This window comes from Melanerpes formicivorus, unplaced genomic scaffold, assembly GCF_026170545.1.
Source record: "Melanerpes formicivorus ecotype bairdi unplaced genomic scaffold, bMelFor1.0.p_v2 SCAF_68, whole genome shotgun sequence".
In the NCBI taxonomy this organism is placed as follows: Eukaryota; Metazoa; Chordata; class Aves; order Piciformes; family Picidae; genus Melanerpes; species Melanerpes formicivorus.
Window position 1 is genome coordinate 1,651,545 of NW_027142420.1, and position 18,887 is coordinate 1,670,431.

The following is an 18,887-nucleotide window of genomic DNA, read 5'->3' on the forward strand; positions in this document are numbered from 1 at the left end:
GCAAGTCAACCTCCTTCCTAAACTGAGTAGCCCAGCATCTCCTGCTGCTGAGCAAGTCTTGATTTTGCCACTTCCACGAAGCTGCCAAAGGTACAGAAGCCACCAAAGGTGTTACAAAAAACCACTCAGGCAAAGCTAAGTTCCACTGCTGGATGGATGCCACAGGTCAGGCTTGCTTAGGTGAGGATCACCCTTCCAAGGGTGCTCTGAAACAGAAGGCCAGGAGCCCATCTCCAGTACCCTTTTTGATGAGGACGAGAAGCCACTGGAATTTGAAGCAGACTGCAAGTAGAAAGATGTGTGGAGGTGTGAGAGGTGGAAAATGGTGATAGGGAAACTAGAATGAGGCTGGCAAGCTGGATGGAGAAAGACATAGTCTGGAAGTTAAGACAGGAACATGTGGGAGATACACTGCAGTGATTATGGGCAAGAAAGCCAGGGGCATCCTGGGCTGGATTAGAAGAGCTGTGGTCCAGAGAGGTTCTTCTCCCCCTCTACTCTGCCCTGCTGAGGCCACATCTGGAATATTGTGTCCAGTTCTGGGCACTCAGTTCAAGAAGGACCTCAGGGAGCTGCTTGGGAGAGTCCAGCACAGAGCCCCAGAGCTGCTGCAGGCAGTGGAACATCTCCCTGGGAGCACAGCTGAGGGAGCTGGGTCTGGGAGCTGGGAGCAGAGGAGCCTGAGGGCTGCCCTCAGTGCTGGGGATGAAGATGTGCAGGGCTGGAGCCAGGCTCTGCTCAGGGATGGCCAAGCACAGCACAAGGGGCACTGGGGGCAAGCTGGAGCAGAGGAGGTGCCAGGGGAACAGGAGGGAAACTTTGTCCCTGTGAGGGTGGCAGAGCCTGGAGCAGGCTGCCCAGAGAGGTGGTGGAGTCTCCTGCTCTGGAGCCTTTCCAACCTCACCTGGATGTGTTCTGTGTGCCCTGCTCTGCAGGGGCTTGGACTGGATGATCTTTGTACCACCCCTAACCCTCTGTGATTCTGTGGCTTGGATTTGGGCCTCACAATTCAGGTTTTTATTTTTCAGTAGACAATTCACCCCAGGCCATAAACCTCAGACTGAATGCAGTCTGTTCAGGATCTGACTTTGCTTTGTTGGTCAGTGCACAATGCCCTTCTTGTTTATTGAGCAAAATGTGATCTGATTATAGATAGTTTCATGGTGGATGTTCTAGTGTCACAAGTTCTACTTTGCCAGACTGCTTCTTCTATTCCTGTAGGATGGATTTTACAGGATGTGTTTGGTAGGTGTGTGTGGTCTTAGTGTTTCTGTTTTGGGCACAGGAATGTGAGGTTTATGAATGTATTGTGATGCTGACATTCCTATCAGCTAATGGTTAACTTACCTTGCAACTTGGATGCCAGAATAGGGAGATAGTGACTTAGAAAATAAGGTGGCTCATTGGGATCTTACCCAAAGGATGGTGGTCAGCAGCTCCATGTCCAAATGGAGGTGGGTGACAAGTGCTGTCCCTCAAGGGTCTGTGCTGGGAGCAGTGCTGTTCAGTGTCTCCATCAGTGGGACCAACAGTGTGACTGAGGCACCCTCAGCAAGTCTGCAAATGACACCAGGCTGAGTGGTGCTGCTGATAAGCCTGAGGGATGGGATGGGAGCCATCCAGAGGGACCAGGACCAGCTGGAAAGGTGGAAGGAGAAGCTCCTGAGGTTCAGGAAGGCAATGTGCAAGCTCCTGCACTTAGGCCAGCAGAGGGATTCTTAGACACAGATTCTCTCTTCACAGAAAGCCAATGCTTAGTTTCTAGCAGTGTGGAGGGACTCTATTGCCAGGGCAAACTCACAGCAGGGTTTGGCTGCCTGTTTCCGGCTGCAAAGCAGAATCCATTGTTACCTGCTTAGCCTTCTGCAGATACATAACTTGATCTTGGCTTGCTGTTTGCCATCTGCTGTCCTTACACAGCCTTTTGCTTCACCCAAATCGTTGGTTGCCACTCCAGAGGATGTGATCTGTATCACGACTTTCCTCTGCAGCTTTGGTTTAATGGATTCATCTTGGATTCTGCTTGCCAGAAAACGAGTTCTCCATCCATGTGGAGCCTCTCTTTTCCTCCTCACTGCCTCCCCAAAAGAAAAGGAAGCAAAGAGAAAGAGAGGGAGGTTGCATTACAATTCTGCCAGCATCAGCCACACCAATAAAATCAAATTCAGTGTTGTTTTACGACTTGGAATTTATGTGACTGCAGGGGATCAAAGGATTTGTGTCCCACTGGACTGCAAGGTCTATAGTTCAGGGCAAAAAAAACCCCACCAAACCTCATCAAAAAGAGCATTTTAGTAGTAAGGCTTTTCATTTTAATCAGCCACAGCAATAAAAAAGCTGTTAGGTGTCCAAAAGCATTCTCCCAAGATCAGAGACAACTTGCTCCCTGTTACAATCACTTTTCTTATTGGATCCATACTGCCTCTGCAGTGTGGGGGGAGTTTTTTTTTGGTCCCTGAAACTTCATCTTCAACTTGTTTTCAGCCATTTTTTTCTGTGTTCAGTTCTCCTGTTTTACCTGCCAAGGAATTGCTCTGCTCAGGAGAAGCAATGATCACAGTTTCCCTGGCAAGGGAGGAATGCTGGCTCTTCTTTGGAGCAAAGTGTCATCCCAAGAAGTGATTTAACCCAGATAAAGGTTTCAGGAGTGCTCTGTGGTCTTGTACAGGGCATTTTTTGAGACATTGGAATATTTATTCCCCTTGGATATAGTCGTTTGAACATTTCCACAAAGCAGAGGTGTCAGTGTTTTAACAACCACACAGTGTCCTGAGACTAACTCCAGTATCTGCAGTTGTTTGGATTAGGTGTGTTAAGTGCTCAGAGCCTTAGCAAGCCTCACCTTGAATAGCTCCAGGGATGGAGCCTCAGCTCTCTCCATGAGCAACCTGTTGCAGGGTTCCAGCAGCCTCCTGCTGCAGAACTTGTTCCTCACATCCAATCTCAATCTGCTCTGCTCTCATTTCAAACCATTGTCCCTGCTCCTGTCCCTGCAGGCTTTGGGAGCAGTCCCTCTGCAGCCTTCCTGTAGCCCCTTCAGGTCCTGGCAGGCTGCTGTTAGGTCTGCCTGGAGCCTTCTCTTCTGCAGGCTGAACACCCCCAGCTCCCTCAGCCTGTCCCCACAGCAGAGGTGTTCCAGCCCCCTGAGTATTTTGGTGGCCTCCTGTGGATCTGCTCCAGTAGCTTAATGTCCTTCTTATGCTGGGGGCACTGGACCTAGGTGCAGCACTCTAGGTGCGTTCTCAGGAGAGCAGAGCAGAGGACCAGAGCCACCTCTCTCATCCTGTTGCCCTCACTGCTTTTGATACAGCCCAGGACATGGTTGACTTCTGGGCTGTCAGTAACTATTGCCAGCTCATGCTCAGTTTGTCATCAGCTGACAGCCCCAAGTCCTTCTCCTCCAGACTCCTCCTGAGCCGCTGCTCGCCCAGCCTGGATTTGTGCTTGGGATTGCCCCGACCCAGGTGTAGGACCTCGCATTTGGCCTTGTGGATCTTCATGAGGCTGGCTTGGGGCCCATCTCTCAACCTGCCCAAGTCCCACTGGATGGATCCCTTGCCTCCAGTCTGTCAGCCAGGCCACACAGGTTGGTGTCAGCCTCAGACATGCTGAGTTGCCTCAGTCCCCCTGTCCTTGTTGCTGGCAAGGATGTTAACCAGCACTGGTCCCAGTACCAGCCCCTTAGGGATGCCACTTGCCACTGGTGTCTGCATACCAGGTGTAAAGCTGGCAGAACAGGACCCATAAATGTGTAACATGCTGTGGAGTACCATGTGGAGATGTTTTTCAGATGTGGGAATTCATAATGTTTGTAGGATTTTGAGTGATTACCAAGAAATGTCAAGCATGCTTCGACAGGAGCTCTCTCTGGGTGGGTTTGCAGATGTTGTGGAGAGGAATTCACTTCATAGCACATTAGGAAAAAACATTTCCCAGCAAGAGTGCTCAGGGACTGGAATGTGCTGCCCAGGGAGGTGGTGGAGTCCCCAAGCCTGGCTGTGTGGCAAGGTGGTTTGGATGTGGTGATTTGGGCTCTGGTTTAGGGGTGAGCCTTGCAGAGCAGGGTTAATGGTTGGAGTTGATGATCCTGAGGCTCTTTTCCAACCTGAATGTTTCTGTGATTCATGTCAATAGTTTTACATGTAAACAGGACTGCATAAAATCAAGGAGTGGAAATGAGCTGTTGTGAGCTAGGTATTGTGCCTCACCAGGAGGGTGGTGAGGGACTGGCACAGGCTGCCCAGGGAGGTGGTGGAAGCTTCATCCCTGGAGGATTTTGAAGGCCAGGCTGGATGTGGCTGTAGTGTGAGATGTCCCTGCCCATGGCAGTGGGTTGAAGCTGGCTGATCCTTGAGGTCCCTTCCAGCCCTGACAACTCTGTGATTCTGTGATTGTTTAGCCAAGTTCTCTCAGAGGGTTAATTTGTGTGACCTAAAATGGTTGGGTATTAGTAACAAGGGAAGGGCTGAGGGGAGGATTCCTGTCTGTGAGGAAAGAAAACCTCTTGTAACAGGGGCTCCAGAACTGGAGGCAGTACTCCAGGTGGGGTCTCCCCAGAGCTGAGCAGAGGGGGAGAATCACCTCCCTTGCCCTGCTGGACGCTCTTCTCTTGATGCAGAGTGAATGTAGTTCCACAGAAAGAGTTGCCAAGGTCCCTGGCAATCAGGCTGAGGAGAGCAAACTTGAAGGCAGTCTGGAAGTCGCTGGGTGAGGGTGCAGAGCATTCAGAGAGAACGGAAGGTCCCCAAACAGCTGCAGAGAGGAAATGCTGAAGCTTGGAAGACCATAGGGCTGTGTGCAGTCCGTGCTGCAAGGGTTGGTTTGTGTCTTGCAGGGAATGGTTAATTGCAGTGCATTTGTCCTTTTCAGAGGGCAGAATCCTTGTGCCATAGATCTTTGTGTGGCTGTTCCCATAGTGGCAGAAGTGGAGGGTGGTTTTTACCTTTATACCTCCGTGTCTGCTGAAGGCTTAGCTTTGAAGGAGCTGATTCCATTCTTGCTCCCACTCTATCCCATTGTCAGCAGACTTAGTGACTAAGTTCCAGCTGGGGATTTATTTATTTTTGTTAAACTTGGGGCACATAAAATAACCCCAAACAAACCCCCACAAAAAACCCCTCAAACCACCAAACAAACAACAACAAAAACCCACAACCAAACAACCCAAACAAAAAAATCCCCAACCACCCCAAACCCTACCAAAACAAAGCACAACTCAAAAAACCCCAACAGCCCCCCCAGAATAACCTAACCAACCCAAACCCCCCCAACCAACCCAAAGAAACCACACACAAGCACACACCCCCTGACAAAAAACACAACCCCAAAGCTCAAGCCCCAAACACCAAATCCAACAAAGCAGCTTTTTCTTGTTGCCTATGCTAGAGCCTCTCTACTCAATCCATCCAGATGCACTGGCCAGAAGGTTGCAGCTCTGGTGGCAGTCACTGCTTGCTGGCTTTGCAGTTGGGAGCCTGGCTGTTAGTGATTCTGGGTCCTGGGAAAAAGGTAAAGAAGCAAAGAAAAAGATAAAGAAAGTATAGCTAAAGAACCAAGCTGCTGAAGAGTGGGATTTAGCTTAGGAGAAGGATAATGGTGTGGCAGTGTAATAAAAGTGAAGGGTGAGGAGAAGCCTCTGCTGAATGAGATCATCTCAGTGACACATTTCCCATGTAGCACACAGCTGAATATTCATAGAAGGTGGAACAGGAAAGGTGAAGAGTGAAGCAGCGCTGGAAATTGCTAGGAAAGAAGTTCAGGGAGCAAAGCAAAAGGATAGTACAAAGGGAGGGAGAGGGAAGAGGGGCTGAAGATGTTAGTCCTGAGTCTGAGTTAGAACTGAGTCTGTGTTTTCAGGCCCTGTTACACATGCAAATGAATGCTGAAGTGCCACAGAAAGCATGTTACTGCCTGCACCATGAACAGTTTTGACTGAAACTGGAGCAAGGAATTGAAAGAGTATTAGAAGCACATCAAGAGGCAGGAGGACACAAGAATATGGCAATTGAAATACACACTGGAAAAAGGCCACCCTTGATTTGACTGGCCTTTGCAGCAGGCAGAGTAGATCCTGATGTGTTGATACCTTCAGCTGCTGCTTGATTTTCTCTGCTCTGGGAAGTGCAGTTTGCTGCCTTGGCAGTTTTTTCCAGAAGAAGAGGAAAAGAATAAGACAATACCAGACAGCAGATGGAGTGCAAAGCACAGGGCATTTCTCAACCCCCTTTCTCATGTAGGTTGCCTTTAAATCCTACTTGTATTTAGTGCCAATCCCTGCTCGTATTCAGTGTCGATCCCTTCTCGGACGTGGTGCCAGTCCCTACTTGTATGTAGGGTATTGCTCCCTCAGACATTCCTGCAGTTGGTCATTTACCTCTTTGGGTTTTCAGAGTTGATTTTGGGTCTTTTTTTGAGGTTAGAAGGTGTTTCTTGCAGGCAGGACAAAGGAGAAGATGAAATGAAGTGTGTCATACCAATTATTTCAGTGCAATTGAACAAGTGAGAGGGGGAAGAAGTAGCAAAGCTTCTTTGGCACCTCCTTCTCCCTCTAGAAATCCAAGGTTTTATTTTGTCTTGTATCCCTCTGGATTGATGGCACAGGAAAGAGAAACTGGTGAGTGGAATGAAAATTCCTGGTTGGTGGCATCCTTTTCTTTTCCTCTCTGGCAGATAATTCACAGGAGTTCTGCAGTGGTACTGAAGCCCTTTATTAGCTGAGTCAGACCCTCAGACTGTACAAAGATGAGTCTCACAGAGCTGGGCATCTTCCCTGCATCCAGCTTTCTACTGCAGCAGCTTCCTCAGGGGCACAGTGATAACAATTTCATGATGAAGCAGAGCCTGGATCTTCATTCATTATAGGAATGTGCCTTTGTTAATTAATCTGCATTTGTTTAATTAATCTGCCAAGTGTGGCTAGAAAATAGTGAGGAAGGAAGTTATGGAGGTTTCATTCTGAGCCATTCTAAATAAGTAATTCCTGCTCCTATAGTTAACTACTAACCTTTTTCCTATAGGATACACAACTTGATCACCTCAAATAGCTAACTATTGAAATTCATACTAGAGGATATACAACTTGGGCACCTCAAATAGTTAACTGTTAAAATTCCAACTATAGGATATACAACTTGGTCACCTCAAAGACTTAACTATTAAAGCTCATACCATAGGATATACAACTTGGTCATCTCAAATAGTTAACTGTTAAAGTTCTTACTATAGGATATACAACTTGGTCACCTCAAATACTTAACTATTAGAATTGGATGGGACCTCAAGGATCATCCAGTTCCAACCCCCCTGTCATGAGCAGGGACACAGAGCCACATCCAGCCTGGCATTAAAAACCTCCAGGGATGGAGGTTTTAAAGTTCTTACTATGGAGGTATCAAAGTTCTTACTATAGGATATACAACTTGGTCATCTCAAATACTTAACTACTAAAATTTGGGGGTTGGAACTAGATGATCCTTGTGGTCCCTTCCAAGCCTGGCTGATACTATCCTATGAAAATCCTCACTGTAGGATATACAACTTGGGCACCTCAAATACTTAACTATTAAAATTCTTCCCATGGGATGTAGAAGTTGATCATCTCAAATAGTTACTAAAATTCCAGCTGTAGGATATACAACTTGATCACCTCAAACACTTACCTATTAAATTTCTGACTGTAGGAGGCACAATTTGATCATCTGAAATACCTAACCATTAAAGTTCTTACTGTAGGATACCCAACTTGGTCACAGAGGGTTTTGTTTTCATGTGTTAATTTTGTTTTAACTAGTTAAGCTCTGAAAGATCTGCTCTGGGTTTGGATATTTAGTGCTGTCTGGCTTGTCAAAGTGCAATTTAATGACAGGGTGGAATAATTCTGAAGCTTAGTTGTTGGGAGCATAATACTTTGTTGATGTGCAGGCAAAGAGCTGCATGCTTGGTGCCTAGCTAGAGGTTTAACTTCAAGCAGCCTGAGCTTGGGCACCTCTTTGCAACACATTTTGTAGCAGCTCTTAATTGTTGCAAGGATCACAGATCAGTCTTTAGGAGTAATTGCAGGTGGTGCTAAATCACAAGCTGTACTTCCTAACAAGAATGGAATGGAATGGAATGGAATGGAATGGAATGGAATGGAATGGAATAGAATAGAATAGAATAGAATAGAATAGAACAGAATAGGAAATAGAAATAGGAATAGGAATAGGAATAGAAATAGAAATAGAAATAGAAATAGAAATAGAAATAGAAATAGAAATAGAAATAGAAATAGACCAGGTTGGAAGAGACCTTCAAGATCATCGTGTCCAACCCATCAACCAATCCAGCACCACCTAATCAACTAACCCATGGCACCAAGCACCCCAGCAAGTCTCCTCCTGAACACCTCCAGTGATGGTGACTCCACCACCTCCCCAGGCAGCCCATTCCAATGGGCAATCACTCTCTCTGTGTAGAACTTCTTCCTGACATCCAGCCTAAAACATATATATATTTCATCCCAAACATGATCTGTTTCCATAGTAAACCTTTCAATGTTCAAACTTGAGGCAAATTAAGGGCTTAAAATGTTACCTGACCCTTAGTTAAATAGCTAAATAGTAAGAAATAGAGAGTAAAAACAGTAGAGTCTATGTGGTGCATACTCACTGTGTGTGGTCAAGCTTGCTCCCAGCTCCTTGTGCTGCATCTCTATCAAACTATGTAGTGAATTATTTTCAAATTAGAGCGAGGAGCAGGCTCTGGGTGCACAGCCCGGAGACACAATTGGAGTGCTGGGAGGGGTTGGGAATGGGCAACCATTCAGGTTCCCTTTTTTCACTCTGAGGTGTGAGAACAATCCTGCCTGGCCTTGTGAGTGGAGATCCCATCTGCGAGTGATTGTATTTGCTGAGATATTTGTTAGAGAGGAATTTGGATGGGCTTGGGGGTTTATTTATTTTTAATGTCAATTGGCACAGGTTTCATTCCTTTTAGCTTTGGGTTTGGTTGGTGGGTTTTTCTTTTTTTCATTGAGAAATCCTTTTGCTGCTGAACCTCTGATTGTTGTCAAAATGTAAAACAAATGTTTGTTTTTTCAAGGACAGAGATTTAACCAGAAAGGCTTTTTGTGCCCCTTTGTCAACACAATGCGAGGATGAAGGGAAAAAAAGGGAGAGCTCTTCCAAATACTGGAGATGAAATTACTTAGAGTGAATAAAACTAAAAAGGCAGAGGCTGGCTGTGAAGCATTTGTTTTTCCTCTCTTTTCTCTGCACAGTGCTTTGATGGCCAAAATGCTGTTAGGAGGGGGGAAAAAAGAAACCACCAAACTGTAAAGTCTAATGAAATGTTTTTCATCAGCAAGTCAAAAATTCTTATCGCTCTCCTTCCCCCCCTCTTTTCTTTCTCTCTTTTTCTTTGTGGATCTCTCCAAGCCTTTCCCCTTCTAGAAGCCATATCCTCAGCTACTTTTTTTTCCCCTTCTGCCCCTTTTTTTCCCCTTCTCCTGGCTGGCCATAAGTAACTCATTAGATGTAACAACCACTGTATAAAATCCGAGAGGCGAATCAAATCGAGCTCACTTTCTCTCTGCTGTGTTGTTTGGGTTTTCTGTTGTTCCAGGCTAATTGGAGTGCAAGCTAGTAAAAGTGTGTGTTTCCCAGTGACAGGAGAGGCCTGTCTCTGATGCACAGCTTTGTTCATTTAAAGCCAGGCCATTTGCACACAGTGGCTTCTCAGTGTAGGCTTGCGCTGCGCTGCAAACACCGGGGAGCAAAGATGCTGCAGTCCCGGCACAGCATTATCTTGCCAGCTGGGAAGAAGAGGTCCTGCATATCCCTTCTGCTAAATGGTTGGTTGGCTGCTTCCTGTAAACTGCTTTTTCTTTTCCTGTTACACTTTCCCAGTTTTTAAACCTGCAGTCCTAGGATGGCTCAGGTTGGAAGGGACCTCAGAGCTTGCCTCCTCCAACCTCTCCCCGCCATAGGCAGGGATGCCTCTCAGCAAGACTTGGCTGCTCAAATAAGTCTTGACTAAGAACAAGCCAGCAACTACTGTTTTAATTTAGGTGGCTGTAGAGATTTATAGCTTCCTCACAGTCATGCATGCAAATTGTTCTAAAACTTTCCATGTTGAAGCAATTCTCTGCCATGACTTGAAAGTCTTTGTTCATATGAAATTACTTAATGTAAAGCAGTAATACAACAAATAGCCTTGATCTGGCTGACTGCATTGACTGCATTCAATGAGGCTGTGATCCTTCTGTCAGAATCATAGAAAGATTTGGGTTGGAAGGGACCTCCAAAGGTCATCTAGTCCCACCCCCTTGCAGTCAGCAGGGAGATCCTCTATGAGGGTGGTTTGCTCAGACACTTTTTGAGCCTCACCTTGAATAAGTCCAAGGATGGGGCCTCAGCTACCTCCCTGGGCAACCTGTTGCAGTGTTCCACCATTCTCTTGGTGCAGAACTTGTTCCTCATATCCAGTCTAAATCTCCTTTTCTCTCATTTCAAATGATAGCAGCCTGCCAGGACCTGAAGGGGCTCCAAGCAGGCTGCAGAGGGACTGTTCCCAAAGGCCTGCAGGGACAGCACCAGGGACAATGGTTTGAAATGAGAGCAGAGCAGATTGAGATTGGATGTGAGGAATAAGTTCTGCAGCAGGAGGCTGATGGAACACTGCAACAGGTTGCCCATGGTGAGAGCTGAGGCTCCATCTCTGGAGGTATTCAGGGTCAGGCTTGCTAAGGCTCTGAGCAGCCTGATCTGGTGGAGGATGTCCCTGCTGACTGCAGTGGGCTTGGACTGGATGACCTTTGGAGGTCCCTTCCAGCCCAGACAATTTTACGATTCTATGATTATGAATGGTTGCATTGAGAAAAAGCAGTGATGTCAGAAGGGATTCTAGTTCACACTCAGGTTAATTCATTTTACTTAACTCAGGTTTACTTTGAGCTCTCCGTAGACTCCTTCAGGACTTGTGTATTGAATACAGAATACACAATACAGAATTAACCAGGCTTGAGATCACCCAGTCCAACCTCTCACCCAACACCATCTGATCAACTAAACCATGGCACCAAGTGCCTCAGCCAGGCTCTTTTTAAACACTTCCAGTAGTGGTGACTCCACCACCTCCCTGAGGCTGAGTGATTATCAGGAAGGATTTTGCAGCCTGAGCTCTGAGATTTCATTCTAGTAGGCAGCATCATGTGAAAGGTTTAGGCCACAGGTAAGTGAAAATGATGATTTCTTTTTTTTAATGTACTTTTAGTTACTGACTTTGAGGAGTCAAAGCTGCTTTAGTACACGTGGGTTTTCTTGATTATTTAATTCCACATGTTGGTGAAATATCTCCCTAAGATTTCAGAGCATTAGGTCCCTCTTGGAGAAATATTGGCCAGGAAGCAGACCTTGATTAAGAATCTGCATGTTTTAGTTATGCATAGAGAGAGAAAGAGAAGATACTAATCTACATACTCTTGATGGAAATGCCATCAGAATTAAAGGAACTGAAAAGACTTCAAGGCCAGGCTGGGTGAGACCTTGAGCAGCTGAGTGTAGCTGAGAGGTGTCCCTGGGCATGGTGGGGAGGTTGGGGCAGCTGAGCTCTGAGCTCCCTTCCAGCCTGAGCCTTTCTAGGGTTGCTTAATCTCCTTTTGGAGAACAAGATTTGTTCACATACTGAAGGTTATTAATATAAAAACTTGAGTTATTCCTTATTGCTCTTTTATATTACAGTCAGTTGGCTAAGGCTGACCTTTCCCATCAGGGAGGTGTTTAACACATTCCCAGGGTTTGGTTTTTGGAGAGAAATCTGCTGGAGAGCAACTGAAGGAGCTGGGGATGGTTAGTGTGGAGAAGAGGAGGCTGAGGGAGACCTCACTGCTGTCTACAACTACCTGAAAGGAGGTTGTGGAGAGGCTGCTGCTGGTCTCTTCTCACAGGGAATCAGTGACAGAACAAGAGGCAATGGCCTCAAGCTGCCCCTGGGGAGGTTTAGACTGGACAGTAGGAAAGATTTTTTGATGGCAAGAGGTGAGGCATTGGAATGTGCTGCCCAGGGAGCATCCCCAAGCCTGGCTGTGTTTCAGGAGGGTTTGGATGTGGTGCTTGGGGCTGTGGTTTAGGGGTGAGCCTTGCAGAGTAGGGTTGTGGGTTTGACTTGGTGATCCTGAGGCTCTTTTCCAGCCTGGCTGTGTCTGTGAGTCTGTGATCTTTCAGCCTGCTTTTCTCTGCTTAGTCATTTGCATTACTGCAGGAATAATTTGATCATTTCTGTTAAGACAAAAGAATTTTGGAAAAGTGAAAAAAGCCAAAAAAACCTCCAAGAGAGAGCCCATGAAACTGTCCCTTCAGATAGAATTCTGAGTTCCAGCCCCCAGTTTTACATTGTAAATGAAAGCCTGAAGCTGTGGAGCTGGCAAGGTCTCTAGCAGTGCCAGAGCTGCTTTCATACCCAGTTACAGGCAGTAAATAGTTTGGTTAAATACTCTGCTTGTTTTACAGTGTGGGTTTAAGGTGGTTTCAGATTTACTGCTGGGAAAAATCCTCTAAGTTCAAAGGAAATTGTTCTATCAGGGAGTTGTTTGGGGTTTTTTTAATGTCCAAAAGGGACAAAATAGTTTGATTAAAAAAAAAACAAACCCAAAAAGCCAAATTCCCTGAGGCAAAGTTAACTTCATTACCTCCTTTATGGATCACTATTCGAGTTTAAAGGGAAAGGTGACTGCTGTGGCGTGATTCAGGTGGCAGAAAGTCTTGTGATGCTTGGACTGGGCTAATAATTAAGCTGAGCAACAGCAAGCTTTGTCAGAGCAGGAAAGCAAGAAGCAAAAGAAAGATTCTGCTTATTGTACACAGCAGTCCCACCTCTTCTGTAAAACCAGCACAGGCTGGGTGGTTTCCAAGAGGAATCTCTCTTTGCTCACCTTTGAAATCAAACTTCATTTCCCACTTGCCAGTTAAGAAAAGAAGCATTTTGCAGCCAATGTCTGCAAACTCTTTGATCTAGGTTTTGCCTTAGCAAGCTGATCATGTGGCTGGAAGAAATCACCCCCACTGATTGCATAGCTCTTATCTCTTCAAACTTCTTGCTATGAGAGGAAATCACAATTACATTCTGCTGCTGAGTTTACCACACAGAGCTACACAGGCAGGACTTGGCTGCATGTTAATTAATGCTGTAAAGTATTAACTCTGACCTAATCACAGAACATTAGAGGTTGGAAGGGACCCCCAGAGATCATCCAGCCCAACCCCCCTGCCAGAGCAGCATCACCCAGGGCAGGCTGCACAGGAAGGCATCCAGGTGGGGCTGGAAAGGCTCCAGAGAAGGAGACTCCACAACCTCTCTGGGCAGCCTGCTCCAGGCTCTGCCACCCTCATTGTTAAGAAGTTTCTCTTCATGTCGAGCTGAAGCCTTCTGTGTTCAAGTTTGTATCCAATGTTCCTTGTCTGATTCCTGTGCACCACCCAAAAGAGCTTGGCCCTCTCCTCTTGACACCTACCCCTCAGCTATTGATAGACATTGATCAGATCCCTCTCAGCCTTCTCCTCTCCAGACTCAACAGCCCCAGGGCTCTCAGTCTCTCTTCACAGGGGAGATGCTCAAGTCCCCTAAGCATCCTCCTGGCTCTCCCTTGGACTCTCTCCAGCAGGTCTCTGTCTCTCTTGAGCTGGGGAGCCCAGCACTGGACACAGGATTGCAGCTGTGGTCTCAGCAGGGCAGAGCAGAGGGAGAGCAGAACCTCCCTAGCCCTGCTGGCCACACTTCTTGCTGCACCCCAGATACCTAAGCTGGAATTAGGAGCAGGGAGTTGTGATAAGTTTCCACTTCTGGCCAGCACTCTGTGGGAATTTTTTAGCTGTCAATGGCAGCAGCTGCAGGAATTGAGGAAAATCAGAGCTCATGATCTGCTTGTGTTGAGAAATTGGCTTCCCTTGGTGCAGAGAACATGGTAAAAACAGAGGAAATGCTCTTGCAGGAGTCAATACCTTGCAAAGGAGCAGGATAGCACCAGGCAGCTGCTTGGTGGTGTCATGGCATGGCAGAAAGTACCTTGTGGGCACTTAATCATCTTGGGGGGGATTATTTGAAGGAGCTGTTTCTGTGTCAAATGGTTGGTTTTTCTTCTCTGATATGTGGTCAGAGAAGTGGATGTTTGTCTTCCTTGTTTGCAAATACTCTTGAAAGGCTGTTGTTTCCTTCTGCCTCAGTTAAATCCTCTTCATCCCCTTGGTCCTGAGGTTTAACTCTGTGTCTGCTAGCAGTGAAATTGTAATGGAACAGCAAAGCTGCATTTGGAGGAGAGTTTATGCAACTGATTGCTGAGAAGGCAGTCTTTCAATGTGTCTGTTCCATCTTTTAGCTTCATTTTCTGTGGTGTTTAATCTGGGCTTTGACTCCCTCCCATGTGAACTGTGATGTGTAGATGAGGGCAGTAGAATGACTTCATTCAGCTCAATACCATTTGAGACAGGTACCTTAGTTTTATCAATGATGAACTATTAATTGCTGCATCCAGCAATTAGAACCCAGCAAATCTGCTTGCTGCATTGATCTTCTGCTTCTTTACTCATGGTTTGTTGAATCCTGCACTGCTTCCATCTCTTCAAGGGTCAGTCATTGTCTCAGGTGACAGCTTGCAGTGAAGCTGTTTAGAACTGAGAACGTGAAACAGTTCAGGTGTGGCACAAAGTGAGAGCACAGCCTGAATGTCAGGGGTTTTAATTACTCCAAAGTAACTTCTTCAGAAAGATCTTCACCATCTTTATCAATGGCATTGTTGAGGGGATATACATACAGACAGTCTACTCAGCAAGCTTGCTGATGGTAATACTAAACTGGGAGGCTTGGCTGAGACAGCTGAAGGCTGTGCTGCCATTCAGTGAGACCTGGATAGACTGAGAGCTGGGCAGAGAGGAACCTGCTGAGGTTCACCAAGGCTGAGAGCAGAGTCCTGCCCCTGGGAAGCAATAATAACCTGCAGCAGGACAGGCTGGGAGGGGAGCTGCTGGAGAGCAGCCCTGGGGAGAAGCACCTGGGAGTGCTGGTGGAGAACAAGTTCTGCATGGGACAGCAATGTGCCCTGGGGGCCAAGAAGGCCAAGGGGGTCCTGGGGGGCATTCAGAGGAGTGTGGCCAGCAGAGCCAGGGAGGTTCTCTTCCTCCTCTATTCAGCCCTGCTGAGACCTCCCCTGGAATATTGCATCCAGCTCTGGGCTGCCCAGTTCAGGAGGGACAGGGATCTGCTGGAGAGAGTCCAAGGGAGGGCTGCAAGGCTGCTGAAGGGACTGCAGCACTGCCTGGGGAGGAGAGGCTGAGAGCTCTGGGGCTGTTCAGTCTGGAGAGGAGAGGACTGAGAAGGCATTTAATAGATGTTTATAAATATCTGAGGGCTGGGGGTCAGGAGGGAAGGGACAGGGACAGGCTCTGCTCACTTGTGCCCTGGGATAGGACAAGGGGCAATGGATGGAAACTGCAGCACAGGAGGTTCCACCTCCACATGAGGAGGAACTTCTGCCCTGGGAGGATCCCAGAGCCCTGGAGCAGGCTGCCCAGAGAGGTTGTGGAGTCTCCTTCTCTGGAGCCTTTCCAGCCCCCTCTGGATGTGTTCTGTGTGACCTGTGCTGGATTCTCTGCTCCTGCTCTGGCCGGGGGGGTGGACTCAATGATCTCCAGAGGTCCTTCCTACCCCTGACATCCTCTGCTCCTGTGATCTCTGCACTGAGAGTTTGTTGCTGTTGTTCTTCTGCAGTCCCAGTTCGAGCTCAAGGTCTTCCATATCCGTGGGGAGCATGCTGTATCCACTGCTCAGCTGGAGGAAGCCATTGCACAGCTGAGGAATGAGCTGGACAATAAACTGAAGAGAAGGAATGAAAAAGCAAAGGATGTTTCTGTCTCTACCGAGGACGAGAACCCCCCGAAGACCTTCCGCAACGTCTGCATCCAGACTGACAGAGAAACCTTCCTGAAGCCCAGCGAAGAGGACAGCAGGACTGTCAAAAACAACCAAATAGTACCCAAAAAGCTCAATATTTCTTCTTTGTCACACAGTATTTCTGCCCAAAGTGAAACTAAGGACAGTTGCAATGCACAGTCTCCAGAAAGTGTCTTAACCTGTCAACCAAAACCAATGCTGCCCCCTCCTCCTCCTCCTCCTCCACCACCCCCACCTCCACCTCCACCTCCTCCTCCCCTTCCTGACCCTGCACTCCCAGGTCAGGTTCCTCCACCCCCACCTTTGCCAGCTGGTCCAACCTCGCTGACATCTCAGCTTGGCTCTGGTCCCCCGCTGCCCCCTCCGCTGCCTGAGGGCTGTAGGCATTCTCCGGCGCCGCCACCTCCGCCGCCACCGCCGCTTCCAGGGCTGGGCCCTCTGCCTCCTCCACTGCCTGCATCTGGGTTACCTCCCCCCCCTCCCCCCCTAGGGCCTGGGTTCTTGTTCAACAGCACTTTATCTTCACACCAAGGCCCTCGCAAGCCTGCCATTGAACCCGGCCGCCCCATGAAGCCTTTGTATTGGACACGGATACAGCTGCAGGACAGCAGGTGAGCTGCCTGGGCTGGGCTGTGGGGCTGCTGCCTAGGGGACATGATGCCAGGCTGTGTGAGACTGAGTGACACACGAGTGCCAGGCTGGGAATGTGTGACAGAGCCTGAGTAGAGGAGTGTGCCTCACGGAGTTCAGCAAGGCCAAGGGCAAGGTGCTGCACCTGGGTTGGGGCCCAGAGAGTGGTGGTGAATGGTGCCACAGCCAGCTGGCAGCCAGGCACCAGTGGTGTGCCCCAGGGACCAGTGCTGGGCCCCAGCCTGTTCAGTATCTTTACTGATGATCTGGAGGAGGGGATTGAGTCCATCATCAGTAAGTTTGCAGATGACACCAAGCTGGAGGCAGGAGTTGATCTGCTGGAGGGTAGGAGAGCTCTGCAGAGGGACCTTGCCAGGCTGGACAGATGGGCAGAGTGCAAGGGCATGAGATTTAACTCATCTAAGTGCTGGGTTCTACACATTGGCCACAAAACAAGAGCCAACAATGTGAGCCTGAAGCCCAGAAAGTAGGCTGCATCCTGGGCTGCACTAAAAGCATGGCCAGAAGGTTAAGGGAGGTGATTCTTGCTCTTTGCTCTCATGAGACCCCACCTGGAATACTGCATCCAGCTCTGGCAGTTCCCAGTACAAGACATGGACCTCTCAGAATGAGCCATGAGAGCTTTCAGATGTCTGGAGCCCACCTCCTATGGAGGAAGGTTGAGAGAGTTGGGGCTGTTAAGCCTGGAGACTGGGGGCTTGTGAGAAAGATGAAGAAAGACTTTCTACTTGGGCCTGTAAGGACAGGAGAGGGACAACACTTTTGAACTGAAATGAAGTAGATTTAGATGGCATGTAAGGAAGATGTTTCTACAGTGAGCTTGGTGAGACAGTGGAACAGTGGATGGCTTGCACCTGGGGAAGAACAACTCCATGGAGCAGTACAGGTTGGGGACTGACCTGTTGGAGAGCAGTGAAGGGGAGAAGGACCTGGGGGTCCTGGTGGGTGGGAGGTTGAACATGAGCCAGCAATGTGCTCTGGTGGCCAAGAAGGCCAAGGGCATCCTGGGGTGGGTTAGAAGGGCTGTGGTGAGTAGGTGCAGAGAGGTTCTCCTCCCCCTCTCTCTGCCCTGCTGAGGCCACATCTAGAATATTGTGTCCAGTTCTGGGCACCTCAGTTCAAGGACCTCAGGGAACTGCTTGAGAGAGTCCAGCACAGAGTCACAACAATTACTAGGGGAGTGGAAGATCTTCTTCATGGGGAGGGCCTGAGGGAGCTGAGGGCTCTGTAGCTTGGAGAGGAGCAGCCTGAGAGGTGACCTCATTGCTGGTGATCAGGATGTGCAGGGTGAGTGCCCAGAGGCTGGAGCCAGGCTCTGCTGGGGGATGCCCAATGCCAGCCCCAGGGGCAGTGGTGGAAGCTGAGGCAGAGGAAGTTCCATGGACACAGGAGGAAGAATTTTTTCCCTGTGAGGGTGGCAGAGCCCTGGAGCAGGCTGCCCAGGGGGGGTGTGGAGTCTCCCTCTCTGGAGGAGGCTGGAGTAGATGAGCTCTGAGGCCCCTTCCACCCTGAGCTATTCTGGGATCCTATGACCATTCTGTGATTCTAACATCAGGAGAGTAAAGCTGTGAAGCTGTAAGCATGTCTGTGACACAGAATGTGCTCCATCAGTGGGTGCTCAGAGGAAAATGAGAGTCCCTTCAACAATCCTGGTAGTCAAGGTACAGTTGAGTGTTATGCATAAAGCAATCTAAACTGGGGAGGGGAAGACAACTAACTTTGGTAGCACCTCAGTAGGTAGGTTCTGTATTGTGTTGCATGTTACAGCTAGTGAAAGTACCTTTGGTGACATCAGCCACTGGTATTTTATGGGGGTTTTCATCACCTTTTTCTGATGGCAAATGATTGCCCTGCCTTTTAGTGACATCTGCTGGAAGATCTGGGCCCCCTTGCTGCTGATAAACAGAGAGCAGCACGCAGGGGTTTGGTCCCACACATTCTCCTGAGGCACTGGAAGTTTGCAGTCAGTGGAACAGTGCTGAAGGGCTGTGTCTGCAGGGCTGCACTGCCATTTCCCCCAGCCAGGTTAAACCAGAGTGGTGCACAAACAGCTTCCAAAGGGATCCAAAACTCAATCTGCTCTTGGAAGGCAAAAGCTAAAATAAAAGGTGAAAACCCCACAGCAGCTCTGCTGGGAGCACAGGCTGAGGGAGCTGGGGCTGTGCAGCCTGCAGAGGAGAAGGCTCCAGGGGCACCTCAGAGCTGCCTGCCAGGAGCTGAAGGGATCCTGCAGGAAGGCTGCAGAGGGACTTTCCATCAGGGGGTCTAGAGACAGGCCAAGGGGGAATGGATTGAAGCTGAGGCAGAGCAGGGTCAGA

General features: G+C 48.4%; 1 protein-coding gene across 5 annotated transcripts in view; it reads left to right on the forward strand.

Moving 5' to 3' along the window:
* FMN1 (formin 1) overlaps positions 1-18,887 on the forward strand; it is a 191,262-nt gene that overhangs the window by 72,677 nt on the left and 99,698 nt on the right. For all 5 annotated transcript variants that reach the window (XM_068162902.1, XM_068162904.1, XM_068162903.1 and 2 more), the window contains one exon: positions 15,736-16,529. In XM_068162902.1, the coding sequence (XP_068019003.1) occupies positions 15,736-16,529 (794 nt within the window). The remainder of the gene's footprint in view (positions 1-15,735; positions 16,530-18,887) is intronic.